The 19,502-nt window shown below is 40.5% G+C and overlaps 1 protein-coding gene across 1 annotated transcript; it reads right to left on the bottom strand.

Annotated features, from left to right (window-relative positions):
• Positions 1–1,484: 1,484 nt before the first annotated feature.
• Positions 1,485–18,675, bottom strand: wnt3a (wingless-type MMTV integration site family, member 3A). The gene is made up of 4 exons (XM_054767364.1): positions 18,297–18,675; positions 12,182–12,423; positions 4,492–4,757; positions 1,485–4,414 (listed from the first exon to the last, which is right to left on the bottom strand). The coding sequence occupies exons 1-4, from the start codon at positions 18,368–18,370 to the stop codon at positions 3,935–3,937; spliced, it is 1,062 nt and encodes a 353-aa protein (XP_054623339.1). The 5' UTR covers positions 18,371–18,675; the 3' UTR covers positions 1,485–3,934.
• Positions 18,676–19,502: the final 827 nt, after the last annotated feature.

Below are 19,502 nucleotides of genomic sequence, written 5' to 3'. Positions count from 1 at the left end.
TTCACTTTGGTGTGAAGCGTGAGGATAAGGACTAGAAAATGCCTGTTTAGCGTCAATACGATGATGTATTGACACATATGACAACAAAATATAGAAAAAGACAATTTTGGATAAAAGCTATCAGGACAGCATGCTGGTGTGGATGCCTGGTTTGTTTCTTTCCACAGTAAAGAAACTCCAACTAGTGGGGTGGCATGGATATTATAGAGTTCACACATATTTTTGTACATCAACATATTTAATAAAATGTTCTGCATTGAACATATTGCAGTACGCATAAATGGGAAGCACTATGACTTTTAGAATGGCATCCACCCAGGAGGAGGTCGCAGTATGAATGTATGGATGTGATAATGGGGGAAGATTGCACTGAGAGCCGGACTCTGGGGGTGACATTGTTGTAGGCCTCAAAGTCTATCAGGGATCCGCACAGGCTGAGCCGGAGCACTGGTGGGATCTATTCACTACTAATCTATCTTTGGGAGATGCCCTTTTTTTCTTCTTCTTCTTCTACTAAGCTTAATCTACTCCTAAACTCTCATTGCTAAGATTCTTTTTCTGTTTTGCTTCCTGTAGAGTCTCAAACAAATGATGAATGCACCTTCTTTTTTTCTTCCATTGACAAATCCATCTCTTTGTGCATGACACTCAACATTACATTTATTTTTCATTTGGATGCATCTTTTCAATGACACGTGCTATGTAAGGCCCATTGTCAGTACATCTATACAACCACTGTACACTGTGTGGGCTATAGTAAATATGATGATTATTTTTATTAAAGTTGGAATTGTGAGACTGAATTGATCGTTTTACCATAATTTTTTAAAGAAAAATATGAGAATAAAGTAAAGCATTTAGAAGAAAAAAAATCTCTTTGATATAATTCAATAATCCTAAAACAATTAAGTGGTAATTTTACACAAATTAAGTTGTTATATTATGAGAATAAAGGTACAATATTCCAAGAAAAAAAAGTATATTTTTTTCTAAAACCGTGTAATTTAATTATAATGTCATGATCTAACATTAAGAGAATAAAAGCATGACTTTACAAGAATAAAGATGTAATCTTACAGAGAAAAAGTGATATCTTTCCAAGAAAAATATAAGATTACAAGAATTATGTTGTAACATTATGATTCAAAATTAAAGTCAAATTTCCACTTTCCAGTAGGTATGTTTTTTAATGTATAATGCATTGGAAATACATAATAATGTGTAATTCATATTGCCACAATATTATGATGGTTGTGGTTGTTGTTTGTAATATTTTGACGATCATCATAATGTGACCATAATATCTGTGTGTAAAGCTAGAATGAAAAAAAAAGTTTGTTATATTTCTCTGAGAAAAATGCCAGAATTTTTAATGATAAAATGACAGTCATTGCATACAGGAAGTAGGTGTACAATACTGTATATGGGTGTGCACCTCAGCAAAGCTCAGGAAACAATATTTTTCTTTAGTAACCAATTTAAAACATGTTCCCACAGCAACTTCACAGAGCAAAATTCACAACACACACTTATCAATACTTTGCTTGTTTATGTTGTTTTATTTGTCTGTTACAGAGTTGAAAGGTCAATGAGGGCAAAGGATGCAGTCGTCAGTGTGAGTCTAGACCAGCCATGAGGCCAACAAGGCGTACATACAGTGTTGTGAGTATTATTTATAAAGAGGGTCTAACAAAAAACAACATTATTTCTGTAAATATATACTTTCACTTACTAATATATACAGAGCAGAAAATAAATAAATGTAAAACACACATCCATAAAAACACTAGTATGTACAAAACTTTGGACTTGAAAAGAAAGAAATGAGAACTAGAACAGAATCATCTACATAAAAAAAGCAGTTGTGTGCTACTTTATTACACAGAACAAGATTGAGGAATTGAGGTGTACTGCATCTAATCATTTATCTGCAAACTTGCAAAATACTCACTGGCCATTTCATTAGGTACACATGTTCAATCAAATGACGTCCAGTACAACAACTGTGCCTTTAAAAAGATAATAATGCTAAATTTGTATTGATGCTGTCAAATGATACCAATATGTGTACCTAATAAAGTGGTGGAAATGATCTCTCGTCTCAGCTTTCAGTAGTTTTTACTTTTTAAAAAAAGTGGTGGTGAGTCATGTTAAATTAAAAGCGAGCAACAAGTCAAATCATGTTTGCTTCTCATCAGCCGCATGACTACAACAGCAACAGAAAACTAATACAAATAATGGCAAAAGTCTACTTTGGTCTATTTGGTTAAAGTGGATGCAACAATTAGTCCAAACTTCACATTTTGCTAAAAGACACTTCTTTCACAGAAAGAATCCACACAAAAACGACAACTCTACAAAGATTCACACGTAAAAAGAGACTACAACAAACAAGACTATGTTTACTTAGCAGCATTCGAAGATAGGAGCCTTTTTTTTTTCAGTGAACGCTGCTTGTTGTTATTGAGAGAACAAGAAGAAGGCGCAGCTCAAAACATGCTAACAACTTTTGCTCATTCCCTCACCACTACTACACAAAAGAGACACTTTATTACAGTTAGTGCTTTTTGCAGGGAATGTTTAACAGCATAAAAGCATTAGGGCCACACTGAAAAGATGAAAAAACAAGTCAGGACTATAAGAATTAAATGTTCATTTTATGAGAATTAAGTTATTTTATGAGAAATGAAAAATGTAAAATTAACAATTTTAACAATTACATGCTTTTTAATAGGAAAAATATCTTAATTGCAAGCATAATGTCTTAAAATTTTAAGAAAAGAAGTCACATTAAAAAAAAAAGTGTAATACTATGACATTTAATTTAAGAATAAAGTCATGATCGTCCTCCCCCCTGCGAAAGTCTTTTTTCCCCCAACAAAACTTTGAGATTATAATGTTGTTATACGTACTTTAGTGGTAATATTTTGAGAATAAATTCGGAATTTTACAAGAATAGAAATAGTATCATTATGGGAATAAAATTGTCACATGACAAGAATACAGTCGCAATATTAAATGACAAAAATTATATTTTTTGGCAAAACTGTTGGAATTGTGAGAATAAAGTCCTGACTTTTATGATAATGTCAGTATTTTACAAAGATAAAAATAAAAGAAAAATCTTTACTTATCACCGTGTCGTTTTATGATAGTAAAGTCATACTGTAATGGGGATAAAGTTGAGATATAAAAAAAGAGTTATTTTTGTCAAGAACAATATTTTACAATAACAATTGATATTCAAAATTCTTTTCAGTGTGGCCCTACCGCCCCTTCATAGTAAGAGAAAAAAGAATGGTGGAAATATCGTAGCTATATAATAAAAACTGCATGCCATCCAGTCATATGAGACATGATTAATACTGATAAAAAACAAGGACAAGGCATGCTTCATATGACTCAATGGACACAAGTCCTGGACGTTAGAGTGTTTTATTTTTTCATCCTCTCAGACCACCACAGACTCACGGGGGGCTTACTCGTGTATGTCTTTGGTTGTAAAACACGTTGTTCCATAAGGTTGGGTATGTTCTTGTCTTGTTCAGCTTAAGAATGTGAGACTTTGTAAACAAAACGACCGCTTGAAGACTACATTCACTCAGGAGACACTCTCGCAGTTACAATGTTAGTTGACAGACACACTTATGAGGTGGAGGATACAGTAGCTTTGTCCTAAATGTTTGCTTTTTGTGACATGATAGAATAGGTTACTCTGAGGAAATGAAATACACGGAAGACAAAGACAAATATTTGAAAAAGCACCAATATGGTGTTGACATTTACCCACCAGTCCTTTGTGGGTCAGTATGAGACGATTGTATTATTACATCAGCACCACAACACCTCATCGTTTCATACGTAAGTGTTCCACCTGATTGACTCCATGGACAGAAGGGTCCAGTCCAAAGTCCCTGCGTCCTGAAGCTTGGTGTTATTTGCAGGTGTGCACGTCATAGACCCTGATGCACTCCTGACAGCTGACGTAGCAGCACCAGTGGAAGATGCAGTGGCACTTCTCTTTGCGCCGCTCGGTCCTCGTGTTGTGGCCTCGGCCGCAGCACAGCAGGTCGCAGCCGTCGATGCCGTGTGACGTTAGGTTGCAGATGCGGTCGCGTGTGCCGAAGGAACCAGTCTCCGGGTTGGGATCGCAGAAGTTGGGCGAGCCTTCGTAGTAGACAAGGTCGCGCTCCGTGGGGGGTTTGAAGTAGTTGTACCTGGGCCTCAAGGTCTCCACCCAGCCACGGGACTCCTTGTGTTTCTCCACCACCATCTCTGAAGCGCTGTCGTATTTGTCCTTCATGTAGTCGCCGATCACCCTGAAGTCCGGCTGGGACCACCAGCATGTCTTCACCTCGCAGCTGCCAGAGAGTCCATGGCACTTACACTTTAGGAAGATGTTATCATTGAGAGACTGGGGGGGAAATAAAAATAATGTTTTAATAAAGACAACGTCCCTACTGCAACACAAGGAGAGAGTGGAGAGCTCACCGTGCGTCCTGCCTCGTTGTTATGGCGATTCATGGCTGAGCGTGCGTCTGGGCGGTTCTCCCTGGCGTCTGCAAACTCTCTGGACACCATGCTCCCAAAATCCACGTCTTCACTACAGCCTCCCCACTTCCACCCTTCACCGGGGGGGCCCTTGTGACGCGTGTCGCAGCCGCAGATGGTGGCGGACCCTTCTGCACAGGCTCGGGTCACAGCGAATGCCACTCCGGCCGAGGCGATGGCGTGGACGAACGCTGACTCTCGGGTGGCTAGAAGGAGATATACACGGAAATATGGAGTTGCTCACCCATTTTGTAGCTAGAACAGCTTCAACTCTTCTGAGCAGAATTACCTACCTAGCCTAACCCCATTAAACGTTCAGATAAAAGGTGTATCACCTAGATTACTCACAAGACCAATTGTCCTACATTCAGCCAGGGAACTTCTTCCCCGGAGGTCATTGCTGGTGTTGACCATGTGTTTTGGTAGCATCCACAAAAAGGTGCCAGTGTGTGCCTTCAATCATCCCAGACATCAGTCGTCATGTCTGTGAATTACACCAGCGAGGCTTTTGTCTCTCTCACCTGACATACTTAACTGATGACTCATCAGCCATCATGAGAGGAAGACACAAGGCTGACAGGCCTATCATTAAGAGACTCAATTAAGCTTTGCTAAAGGTTAGGAAATGTCCTCAACAGTGGCGGGACCAGTGTCTGACGCAGCAATGATGTATCTGTATATGATGTATCCAAAGATCATTTCATTGGGGGAAGGAGGGGTGTGTATAAATGCCTACATGATGGGTTAAAAAAAGAGGTATGATTGCATGTTCCTGTTGAAGATCAAGAGTGAAGGCAGGAGAAGAAAGGAATAAGTACAAAGCTAAAGGCAGTAGGCGCTCCTCCCTTGCAGCAGGTTCCAACCAGTTTAAGGACCAAAGGGCATTCGACAACAATGACGCAAGAGAAAAGGCCCACTGTCATCCTCCACCACCCACTTCACACCGCTACTGTATGCTCACTAGGTTGCCACTATTCAAAAGGCATCCTAACCTTATGCACTTTGTACTACACCACTGTCAAAGTATGAAAGTACCTATTTCAACAGCGTAAAGGCATTAGTACAACTACATTAAATGTAAGGGTTGTGATCAAATTTGCAAAAAGATGCATGGTCTCAGTAAGTGATTCTATTGCAATTTGTAGGGTGTCCCGATACTTTTTCACTTCTGATCTGATTCCGACATTGCAGCTTTGAATATCGGCCGATACCGATATCAGCACAGATCATACATACTCTTATTACTTGTTTAGTAGCATGGAATGTTAGAAAAGGCTTGATCAAGTGATATTACTCAAACAGAGAATAATAGTTCTCTGGGTGGAGTTTGCATGTTCTCCCAGTAGGTATGACAGTAGGTATGAAAAAAATCGACCCATTTACTTCTTGATGCATCGACAATAGGCATAATGTAGCAAGGCTCGACGGGGGCAGGCTCTTTTCTGTAACAGCCAATGACTGTTGGCCGACCCGTGGGAGTTTCTAACACGTTGCTAATGTGTCAAACAGTGGCGGATGTTTCAGGAAGCCATGATGATGCAAAAATCCTTCTTCAAATGTGCAATGAGGTTGGCTGTATTAAACTTCCTTGGTTCTATGCCACCACAGGAAACTTGTGCATGACAAGTTTTGCACTGAACTGCAACGTCTTTTTCAGACTTTAACAAAAAAATACAGATACATCACTCCTACTCCTAACAAAATAACACAAAATAGGCACATTATTCTGCTGGAACCACAATTTGCAAAAAAGTAACAAGTATACCAAACTAAATATCAACATTCTAGAAACAATAAACATGCACCTTGCCGTTTAGTATAGAAAATAGCAAAAAAACAAAAACAACAACAACCGCTGGCGGCAGTGACATCACGGTATTTTGGATGCTAAACAAGCGGGTGAACTCAAGCCTAGGCAAAATTTTAGCAAACATTTTGTTTGTTAACCGAAAAACACGGTAAAAGGGGCAGAAGTTAACAGAGGTACCACTGTACTTGTCCTACAACATTTTATCATTGGACGTTTAGCTACACAGTACGTAGAAGCGTAAGATTTCTGTGAAAATCAACGGCATACTGCTTTACAATATATTATGGAATTAAGGCTATGTCCACACAAATACAGATTTTTTAAAAACTAAAGTATTTTTCTATGCATTTTGGCCTGTCATCCACATGCAAACATAGGTTTTTGTCTTTAAAAACTGAGCTTTTGGAAAACTCCAGGGTGAAGATTTTGGAAAACTCCGGCTTCAGTGTATGCATGTGGACAGCGAAGACTTTTGGCTTGTTGCCGACAGATGATGTAACAATTATGTGCCATTATTTCCACATTAGATAAGTATAATTTAATGTGTGCAATGGCAAACATTACATTGCTGCTTTTAAGCAAACTGAAATGACGTTTTGTGTGTATAAGAGTAAACATGCTACTGTTTTGCTCTCTAAAACGGCTCTCTAAGACGCTCCCTCCAACAATGGTGATTTGGGACAAGACCCGATCGGACCCCTAACTGGTGGGACCACTTTCGCAAGCATGTCATGTTATTTTGGAAGAATGGCTTGGGAATGTTCGCATCGCAAGGAGATTGTGATTGCATTTGACTGAGCTGCTTCGCCCGAACATTGAAAGCTTCCCTGTTATATATGCCTGCCTTGCGCTGCATAACTTGATTAAAGAACATGTTTCATCTATTTTCAGTTTTACGTTCAATACATTTTGCTGACAAATGTGAAATAAACTACTGTTTGTGTGGACATGGCCCAGGTAATATATGTGGATCTATTACAGAACCCTGAGGAACACCTGTGGTAGGTGTTACTTGTTGCATGGATGCTGCAGAGGATAAGTGAGTTCAGGGATGAACAGGGGCAAGGAAAAGAGGATTATCTCGGAACAAAATGAGCAAAAGAGTAGAGGCGGGAAACAAATTAAACTGGGCCTGGCCTCTCTATGTGAAAGTGGAGATGCTAATCTGAAAGAAGGTTAGCAATCTGTTAGTTTCTTGTAAAGCTCGGAGTTATTAGAAAACCAAGGTGCACTTTAATGTAGAAGTAAATGGTTGTGAGGTGGCCCACTCTATTCTTCTAAAGATATTTGGACCATCAACATGGGGTTGACCTTTGAGGCCAATTACACCGACTATAACATTTATTTCACCTGCTCTTGCATTAGTTCCACCACTTGGTTTTAAGACTAATTGATGGCGTTTCACGACATTACATCTCCTGACAGCGTTTCCCCACCAAACTTTGCCAAACCCTGGGCAGGCCAAGTGGTCCCTACAACCTGCTGGGGGGTTGAATCCCCTATTGTGCCTCCACTGTCACGCTGTGTTAGTCCCACAATGGCTCCAGATATTTTATATGAAATTTGCCCTGGCCAGTGATTAGTGGGGACCAAGTTAAGTCATAGCAACAGAGAACTATGCATTGGCTGAACCCTGCTTGTCGGCAGACGGGGAAATCCCTATTCAAATGGTTTAATAAAACAATCTAAAGGGCGTGTGAATGGGGAACAGCACTTTTTCTCCTGCTTAATCTCATGGTTGCAAAGATATTGTGCTTCGAGCTGTGCCCAGCAGGGAGCGGGGCTAAGGTCCCCCCATCAACTCCATTTGCCACACCCCTTCTTTCTTTCTTGCAGAGAGTTAATGATATACTGGCGTGCTAGCTTCCCTCCCCCAGCATGGTGAGACATACGTTTCATGAAAAGCAGAGCCCTCTTAGCTCATCCTAAATACATACACTTTCTCATTCTCAGGTCATAGGTCGTGACCCCGGCCTTTTCCCTATTTGGATAAGGAGAGGATGCATGATTTCAGTTTTATTCAGAATTTGGGGACTTTTCACTGTCATCCAGGCCCACATTAGAGTAAATTAGAGTTAAAGGAAAACGCTACTTTTTTAGAATTTTGCCCATCATCCACAATCCTTATGTTATGTTCTTAAAACACCACCAAAAACCTCCAACATTTTATCATTTCATATCCATGTAGTAACAGGTACATTCATGATAACATGTAATACTTACAGTAGTTTGCCGTATTTTGGTCCTTTTAAGCATTACCCAAACTTCCTTTCTGGCCGCATTGATTTCACATACTGTAGCAACATAAAAACGTAGCGTCTACTTTCCAAACTCAGAAACAAAAACACAGCAGCAGTACCATTTGGTAGTGGCCTGAGGTATTGTGAGCACAGCGCTGATGCGCTGTGGCCGTGTGTTGAAGCTAGTCGCTAGCCGGTGTGGCGTGGCCAAGTGTCAATACGCCAGTAGCGTAGTTCTTCGGCATAATAATGTCAATAATAATAATAACAATGTTGTTGTAGTTTATACATAAATGGAGCGTTGTTGCTGTTTTTTTCAGAAGGCTTTACAAGCGGAAAAGGTAATTCCCATTATGTGCATTCTTAGCTGCGTCTTTTTAGCTGGTTTTATATTGTTAGAACACACAGAAAAGGGAAAGACATATGTGTTCATGTCTCATAAGGATGGTGTATGATGGGCAAAATTCCAAAAAAAGTGTGGTTTTCCTTTAAGGTATATGAGCGACAAAGCACACCTATACCTGTGATACCTGTGAAGTTATGATGGTTGTCTTTTACTTAATTAAAAAAAAAAATCACAAATTCTGTCAAACGAGTCACAAAGTGCAGGCTGGTGTTCTGTAAATACCAGGAATGCTGAAACAGCTCCGGGATCAGCTCCTTGTGCTGAGAACACCTGCACGGCTCTCAGTTGCCTTTCATCACGGGCAGGTTCCTGCCGTGCATGTTTTGACACTTTACTTAATGCAAATTAATGAGCGCTGACGCAGACAACGCCCGGAGGCTGGGCACTCGTGATTTGGGGTGTGGACTGAGACAGAAGATGATTGACAACATGGAAACTGTTTGCTCGCATAACGTTGGCCGCACAATAGCAGAAAGTTGTTGTCCTTCTTCTGTGGACGCTGAGGGCAACTATAAAGACGCCTGGTCTCCGTTTTGGAGCTTTGGCCCAAAAGAGGTAGGAGGAAATGGACATACTGCAGTCTGAATTGCAGACAAACAGACACCAGTGAGGACAATGGACCTGTAGCACAGACAAACAGCAGCATCAATCAAATCCAGTGAAATGGAAGCCATCTCCTACTAAGCCCTATCAAAGGCCTGGGAGCTCCCGAGTCACTCTGCTTGGCCTACGACAAAGACACTTAATCCGGCCACTTTGACCTCTCACATTATTAAGGGCTTCACTGACCTTAATCCAATCAAAATGATCTAGTGAAGCCCCGTCCTTTGCCTCCCCTTTTCCACTCAGCTCCTTGGCAATTTGGGCCTAAGGAGGGTTTGGGGGGGGCATTTTGCTCCAACAAAAGAAGAATCCCTCTCGCCTCCTACTCATCCTCAACCTCCTTATTATTGACTCAAGAGTTCATTAAAGTGTTTGGAGGTGAGAGATTAAAGCTGCTGCTCTATCCCACCTCAAGAAAATGTTTCAGTCAAACGTTTGGTAGCTGGGTGATACATTTATATCATTCCTTGTAAGTCCTCTTCATTACTTCCCGACCAATTCAAACATTTTTATTACTCCACATATTTAACAAGTGTCTCCTTTGGTCACCAGGAAACATCATTATTTGCTGCCCATTGTTAAAATCTATGGGAAAAGTAATCATTGGAAGCCATTGTAATACTTTGGACACATGTCCTGTATATATACATACTGTATGCCCTTTTGCATTTTCAGTTTTCCCTTTTTGTCGTCTAAACCACACAACTATCTTCTGAAAAGGATGCTAATCAGTGGAAACAGTTTGAATGTAGTCCAACAGCCTCAAAATGCTACTGCAGAGGATGCCCGCACTTTCGCAATTCAGCAGTCACAGCCCCGCACATTTGTGAATTTTTGGTCACAATAGCTTTTTTCTTTGAAAATTGGCCATTTTTTTCCACAGGAAACACATCTCATTCACCCTAAGTCGGTAATAATTTACAAACATGTGATAATACATGTAAAATATGGAGTATAAATTTACCACTGTTTAAAAAAAAAATCCCACAATGATTATGTTATATTATACACTAAGTCCCCAACTAACGAACACAATTGGTTCCAGACGACCGTTCTTAAGTCGAATTGTTCTTAAGTCGTGGAAAAGGTAATATTACCAATGATATAGGTACTACATTTACGTGTATACATATACAGTATATGCGTATGTATGTAAATATGAGTTTGGATGCAGTAGTAATATTAAACGAGGATAATTAATGAAAAAACAATAATAAAAGTGATATAATAATACGTAATGATAAATGTTATTTACCTTTGAAGAGGAGTGGCATACGTCGTTGGTAGTGGTGGAGGAGGAGTAATTGAAAAAAAGGATAAATGGTGGTCGTTAGACTCTTCTAAAAGAGGTAGTGTTCTGTTGGTGGTGTAGAATTAAGCAGGCCTATTAACTCTTCATAAACTTTATTCACACGCTCTGTCCGGGTTGTATCATAAAACTCTTAGCCTTCCTCTCTCCTCTTCCTCGTCTTCCTGTATCTGTTGGTCCCATTAGCAGTGTCACAGTGCCCTCTGCTGGTCGTGCATGTAGCAGTATAAATATGGACTTATCAGTCAAAACACATGAAAAAATAGACCAGTCGGCTTGTGTTCGTATCTCCAAATGTCCGCACGTCGGATGTTCGTTAGTAGGGGACTTAGTGTATTATGTTTTTTCATCAAGTGTTGAGATGTTGCACTTTGTTTCGTGGTCTAGTTGTGTGCTATGACTGGCTACATACACCGTGACTCAGATTCCGATTGTTCATTGGTCATCTTTCATTGTTGTTTATGAGTGGTGAGTACCAATATATTTTATACTTTAAATGCATTGAATAAGTGTGTGAGGCATAGTTAGGCGTTAAACCTGGATTGTGCATTTAGTTTTCTAGCTTATGTCGATAGTGAACAATAGCAATTGAAGAGAGAGGGTTCTGGAGCTGACTCTTGTCATTGTAATTGTAATTGATACGCTGGGTGTATCAATTACTTGTGGATTTTCACCATTCACTGGTAGGCATGGAAAGTAACTCCCACAAAAAGCGGGGATGTACTATATTTAGGTTTTACCTTTGATATCAAAATACTTAGAAAAGTTCCCATTAAAGCAAACATAGTAGTTGTTCCTGAAAGTTACACTCACTTTGAGTTACTTGACCTTTGTCTGCAAGTTGCAATTAGTCATCACTGAACGTCAACATATTTGGTAATGGAGTCTGAAGTGTTGTATAAGGCGCTTCAGAGGATCACGCAGCAGAACAATCACTGGGGATTCCCTCCCAAAGAAAAGCAGGTAGCAATGCAGTTTGATTGTATGCGTTATTTGAGGCGTAGCGTCGTCTTCATTCTATTTAAGTAGGGATTTACATGAGTGTAAGGACTGAAGCACGCGGGAGGATCAGCGCTTTTATTTTTTTCCCTCGGGTGTTGCTGTCATAAAAATCACATGCAACAGTTGTCAAATGGTCTGTAGGCGGAGGGGTCACAAAGCGTCAGAAAAATCATTATTGGTACATTGGTCAAAATGCTAGAGGGCATCACTCAGTTGATGGGTTGGGCCAGGATGATCATGAAACAAAATAAAAACATTACCTTTATCCAACACTGGCCCGAAAATGGCTAGGTTGTCGTCGACAGTGGTGCAGTTCCAGCGCCGCCCTCTGAACTGGTGTTGGCACTCCTGGATGCCGATCTTCACTCCTTCTGCCACGCTCGGCATGATCTCCACATAGTTCCGGCAAAAGCGCAGCTGTTTGGGAACCAGCCCGGGGATGCTACTGCAGAGGATGGGTTGTGTGCCCAGCGACGTGTACTGGTGGCCCACTGCTAGCGACCTAGACAAAAGTTATTAAAGTTATTAGTGTTTGCAAAGAAAGTAACTGTTCTTTGCAGATGTGCGATTAATAATTTTTCTATCAAATGCTACCATTAGTCACTCTTTCATCCCCCCCAACACACACACACACACACACACTCACACACCTTGCAGACACCTGGGCCTTTGTGTGCAGTGCAATTGCAGTGCGTCTGTCTGAGATAAAAGTCCACAATGCATCTAGAAGTCTTCATAGACCATAAGCTGACAAGCGGAGAGAACTACACCTTGTTATTAGCCAGCCGCACACTTAACAGACCTCCAACTTAAGCTAATAGGAGTGCAAACCTTATGTTGAAACTTCAGAGTGTATCAAGACTACCACACACACACACACACACACACACAAAACCTGATTCCCCCACCTCTCTGCCTTCACCCATTTTTTTCCTTTTGAGGATGAAACAAGTGTGAACTTGGTGCACTCATTACATCCTTGCTTTTATTCTCCCTCTATCTTGCTGTCTTCATTACGTCTGCCAAGTGGAAACGCAAGAGGCAGAAGGTTTTGTGTTTACCAGCATACCTAACAAACTAATTAACGGATGCCTACACAACTTTGAGGAGGGGTGTGGCATGGGTCTAGGAAGAAGCCATTGAAATTCGAGATAGCAAATCAAGAATTATCATTGCCAAAACTCCAATATACAGAAGATGGTGGGAATGGTAGTTGTCAAGCCCTGTTGTCAGGAATGTGTATTAGCTATCTGTAGTCCACATTAACACACATCTGTATCAGCACTTAAAAACAAGTACATGTGCTCAATATTGGCTTTCTTATCGATATTGTCCAATACATTACCGATACCAATATCAATCAATGCTGATATTGGCAGCAGATCTTCCCTCAAACTAATGTTGTGTAATCAACCCATTATGCTTCTTCTACTGGATACATTTCAAAAATAAACACTGTTTGTGCAAAATAAGACAAATACAACTGCAATAGAAATGGTAGAAAAAGTACCAACAGGCTACGTGTGACTGAGTGATTCTTCCTGAGGTGTGATATGAGATTAGTATTGAAGGAAAATGCTTTACTCTCCCCTCACATAACCAGTGCTTTACGTCATGTTCCGCATGACAGGCTGGACTTTAGTTTTGGTTTTCATTAGTTTTCTTGTTGTTTCCTGTTTTGGTCTCTTATTTTGATGTTCTGTTTTCCTGTTGGTTGAAAAGCACGTGCAGTCAGCGCTACTATTTATGTGGAGCTGCATTACACATAAGGAGCAGAACCTGACACGTTACAGTCATCGCAAATTGCTTATTTACAATCCAAAGATGAAACATGGAAATGAATCCACAGCATGGATTTACTGACCTTGCTGCTCTGTGGAGCGCAGTGAAGTTTGATGAGGTCTCACTTGCAATATTGTTATTGGAAAAAAAATGATATGATACTGATATGAGCCGATTTCCATGCCAATATCAGCCAATATTATCTTACATCCTACTTACAAATTACATTTCCTTGGCCTGCGCTCTGCTGTGTGCTCTCAATTAGAACGATTAGCAAATAATAATCCCAGAAATTGGATATCCGTTGTTAAAACCTGCTACCGTTAGCTTTCACTTGTCTATTTGTATTACTATTTTCTATAAATACATGTTGACTCGAGCTTATCCAACTTACCAAAATCAATATTCTCCACACAAGTCACAGCAGAGATGAATTATTTAAGAACACACTCACTATTACCTTTGGCAAACGACCTGCAAGGGAGCTGCAAAGTGACTTTTTGGCACATCAGCGGGCTATTAAAGTCTACACTAATCTGATGATCCACCCTTGAGTAATACCAGTTACTGTAGCACCCATGCAAAGGGTTTAAAACAAACCCCAGCAGGTGTGCCAACTTTGGCTGTTCAGTTAGCTTGCTATCTGTTGACCTTTGGTCCAGAGACTAATCACAACAACATAATCAACACTCCTGACACTGGCTTCAGGCCGTTTCCTGTAATAAAAAACCCCAACTCCCAGTGGAAAGCCAAATGACCCCTTTGGTTGAGGGCTCCAAACATGCTGACCTTGAATACCTCCATTACGCCTTCAGATGATGAGGATGACATATAAAATGCGTGTTGGAAATGGAATTTTAAGATTACATTTCAATGTTGTCAGGTGACCTGGTAAGTGAACTATGGTTTTATTTGCCCTCCAGCAGTTGTCAGAGCTATTTGTCACACTCGCTCTAGCAGAATTTCTTGCTTCAGTCGTACAGATGAGACCGCTCCAGTAAATCATAAAATCAGAAAGAAAACATCATAGAGGAAATCAGGCTCATCTGTGGCATCTGCTAGTAGACACTGGTAAATTGACCTGTCTTTGGCCCTTGTTGGTCCATACACTACTCCGCCCACCCAACACCAAACAGCACATCAATCCCAGCAGAAACCAGCAGAGTCTCCATCCCAAAAGCAGACCAGACTTTTGGTTGTCTTCCTCACATGCACAACAAAAGAAAAAAAAGGAAACTCATGTTGACCAGTTCATCAGAATACTCATCACTGTGATACTGCAGGGAGGTGAAAACAGGCGCCGCAGGCTCACATTTTTTAAGAAGCTGCCCTTGTCAGTCATGGCTTCAACCACCGCCGCTTCTTTTCCTTTGGAAAAAAAAGTGTGGTCCCGCTTAGGTTTCCACTTTAGTCTTTCCTTAAAAAATACTCTAGTCTGCAAACCTTGCAGAACTAACTTGTAAGATTGTGGGAATTTAATCGAGTCACTAATTACGCGACCAATTGCTCCTGTGGTATGCATCGGCAAACTTCGTGGGACAAATGTTTCAATACTGCCTCGCAGATGGAATAAAAAAGTCAAAAACCCACAAGATGTTCGACCATGGAAAAGCGTGCCAAGGTGGCAGTAAGTCAATCCAAATTTCTTATACTAATATGCTCCACGGTAGCCACCCTAGTGCTGGGATAATGCAGTGTCGATTCATAACTGGCTAGGTTGTGATGCACTAGGCAGCTAACGTAATACCTGTTGTACAATGTAATATCCGTTAACAATAAATACAAAGGGTCGTGTTTGATTGCACTACAAATCACTACAAATCTTAGCATAATAATATGTGTTTTCATGCCAAATTGCTTGCTAAGCAACATTCAATGTCACTCGTCTTCAGCTCTGTGCAGTGTGCATAGAACGAGCTGATAACTGTTAGTGGCTATCACTGCCAGTAAAACATGTCATACTCTTCTCAACACAATATTATTGAATGTTATTATTGTTGTGAATATGTCACTTTCTTCGCACACGTTCCTGGCTGTGCTTTTTTGGACCTGGTTTCCAGTATCACTTGATGTGAATTGCAATCACTCGTCTTTCCGGCCTATCTTGCCGTGGCTCTGTCAGTTTCAGTAAGTAAAGCCATATTTTTTACTAGATCTATTCTACGAATCATAGAATAATAGTATGGGGTTTCATGCCAGGGCTAGATAAGCAGCAATCACTGCTCACTGGTCTTGTATTTTTCAGTGTGCCAAGAGCTGTCAGTGCCACTTAGTGACAATAAAAACAACATACTTGTGGCCAATTTTTGGTGTGTGTTATATCATAGTCATCACAACACACTATGAGTGAAACTTATTATTGTGAATATGTCAATTTCTTCAGTTCAAGGCTGCATGTGTTTGAACCTGGTTCCTGGAACATGTTCTGGTTGTGACGTCACAGCCAAGATGGCGTCCGTGGAGAAAACTCGCTGGGGGACGTGTCAAAATCACCACTTCGTTTCACTCCTATTTCATAGTTGTTTATTTATCTATGACAGCAGTATGACAAAAATGTTTTATTAAGTGAGTACTTCCATTTTGTTGTTGTTTTTTCCAAACTTTTCTTGGTGTCATGAGGACTTTAAGCAAAACATACATCACATACAATGATTTGTCTGGGTCCCCTCTCATAAGCGTATGCAGTGCAAGTTTAATGCATATTTCAGCAAGCCCAAGCAGGGTGCTTCAGAATTACCACTTTACTTGCGGGCCCTGGGGCCTTGGAGCCGACTTTGACATCAAGAGAATATGTTTGGGAAAAGGAATGTGCGGCGAGCTTTCACCTCCAGGTATTTATCTTCTAAAAGGTGGGGTGGACTCAAGGGGGGAGGAAAAAGGGGTGGTGGGTGGCTTTTTCTTTTGGCGGGTGCAGCCAGGCTATGTCATGGCAGGCTGAGAAGAGATGCTGTGGAGATCCTGACGATCGGGGCTTGACGTGGGGTGCCTAAAAGCCACCAAGCAGGTGCTTTACAAATACAATCTAATCATGTTGTTTGACTTTGGATCAGTTGTCACGCAACAACAAATAACTCCTCCTTCTACAACTACGTCAAAGAGTGATTGTTTGCACTGGTAGAAGTCCGTCCTTTTGAATCAAAGGCCTGACCCACCCTCCAGAATCAAACCATCAACAGTTAGTTTGGAATTTGCTGCAGCATTCCTGCTATGACACAATGGAAAAGGCTTTCCATTGTGTCATAGCAGATCACATACTGACATCCTTGTTGCTCAAACGGGGTGATAGAACATTGATATGACCTTAAAACCTTGAGAACCAGGAGCGCCGGTCCTGATGCGGGCCAGCTCTCTCTTTTTTTCTCCCCCATCTCAGGCCCATATGTTATATCAGGATTTCCTTCCAGCTGAGCACATAATGACTTTCTCATCGCCCTAACCACCAGTGCAGCCGTTACAGGAAGGATACACCCAATATCTAACCATCCACAAATATTGAATCATTAAATAAATAAAATGCAAAGTACGGATTGTTAGGCTCCAAAAAGACAGCATGAAATCTGTTAAACCTGGCAAGAGAAATGATTATACTAGAAAAAAAAACACTCACTGCAGTGGTTCTAAAGGAGGGCTTCTACTAATGACTTTCAGTGAGTCTGCAAGGATCAAATAAAAGATGATTTTGTGATTATGCGTGTCCCTCATTCACATTGTTTACTTACTTTAAAGTTTACTAATACTATAGCTGAATATTTCTATGGAGGTGGGGGATCCATACCCTACATCGGGTTCTTAAAGGGGTGAAGATCCCTGCATTCAAACAAAGATCACAGAAAGAAGCCAAAAAGTAGAAAAGCAGTGGTTGAACCTCAACTTCAGGGTCCCTAAAGACTGGGCGTGAACATTGTTATACCTGGAAATAACTTCTTAAGAGGGCACACCACAAAACACACAAAAAATACAAATAACGCAACAGCTATCTCTCTAAAAGCTCTCTTTTAAAAGACCCATGAATGCACACACACAAATGGACAAAGATCACAGAAATAAGTCAATGAATAGAATAATTCTGCTCTGATTAAATGATAACTTCCCCACTCAAAGTTACGATCAAAATATTTGAAACGCTTAAAGGTGTGCAGTCCTACACCACTGCAAATGACAGCAGCATAATCAAAAATAAAAGGAGCATTGTCACTGTGTTTGTAAAGGCTGACTTTGAGATTTTGTATAGAGCTGTGGTGCAGGCATACATTCATAACAGACAGACTGACGTTAATGTCATGTCCAAGCATCCCAAAGGTGGATGGCCAAACTTTGCACCTGCTGCTCTTTTGTTAAAGCACCTAAAACAGTTTAACGTTTCTCTGTTCATTCAAATGAATGTGGTTATGACGGTAAAGGTGTAACAAATAATACTGAACCATCAGAACACCAAAATGAAAGCCTTCTGCCACAAATGTATAGCAACAAACACAAATATATATATACATATATACAGTATATATATATATATATAAATAGATATCCAAACACTCTATTTTCATTTCAGTGACATGCTTGCACATGTAAAAGACATCATAAATAAAGCCTTACCACCATATGGGATAACCTGCCATGACACGTGGGATCCCGCTGAGCAACAAGAGGAAACATCCAACGACTATCATCCTTAAAAGTTGCTCCGAAACTCTCCAGCCAGCAGAACTCCGATTCTGCGCGCCCTGACGCGCACACGTATCGGAACCAAAGTGGCAAAAAAAAAACCCAAACAAACGGTGTGGCGCGCACTACTGTTGATGATGATGATGATCTTTATCTCTTTGCTCCAATCAACTCTCAGGCAATCACTGTGTGGCAGAAGTCTGCAGTCAAAAAAAAAAAGTTGAAGTTGTTTCCTTTTCTTTTCTTTTTCTTTGCGGAGCCAATCATCAGGTAGTTATGGCCAAAGGGTAAAAAGTGTTTATATGTTCTCAGCCCAAACAGCCAATGTGAGCGTGAGTTTTTGGAGCTGATTGAGAAATGCAATGCGTGTGATGTATAATGTTGTTTAAAGGGGACAGAGGGGAGGAGGGTCCGATGGGGGGGCTTTTAAATAGACATCGGAACCCCCGCGGACTGCGTAGCTATAACAACCTGTCCGGATTTCACTCCCTGGCTTGAAACTTCTAAAATGCAGAAATAAATATGTGTGAATTACTCGGCACCGTTGCTGACGTCTACAAGGCTTTTTAGCTGCGCCGTCAATACCTAATTAGACCCCCCAGCACCACCACTACACGCACACGCACACTGGATGAAGAATAATGCATGTGTTTTATTTTTAAATTAGTGAAATAAAACAAAGTACATAATTTATCTGGGAATGTGTTGTAAGTTGTAAACATTTAATATAAAAACACCACAAAATCTTCGACCAGGGTTGTCCAAAGTGCGGCCCGGGGGTCATTTGCATGCCACAATTGGGTCTTTATTGCCCATCGGCACATTGTAGAAATAAAATGAAACAACAACAAAAAAAAAGAGCAAAAAAGAGAAAGGGAAAAGTAAGGAAAGGGAAAGGCACTATGTAAAGAGAACAACTTTACATGTTGATAATGATAACACAGCGCTTTGACTTTAAATAGACTACATACTCTATATTTAAAGGCAACTGGACTTTCCGAGACAACCTGAACATTCCAGTTGCGATTGGATTTCTTTAACCTTTTTTACATAACAAAAAAAAAAAAATCAAAGTGGGCTCCCTGCAGCCATGATTTTTCAGTATGCAGCCCTCGGTGCCCTCGCTTTGCACACCCC

Source organism: Dunckerocampus dactyliophorus, chromosome 2 (genome assembly GCF_027744805.1).
Source record: "Dunckerocampus dactyliophorus isolate RoL2022-P2 chromosome 2, RoL_Ddac_1.1, whole genome shotgun sequence".
Lineage (NCBI taxonomy): Eukaryota > Metazoa > Chordata > Actinopteri > Syngnathiformes > Syngnathidae > Dunckerocampus > Dunckerocampus dactyliophorus.
The sequence above is the reverse complement of the archived record's forward strand: the minus strand, read 5'-3'. Positions and strand labels throughout refer to the sequence as shown.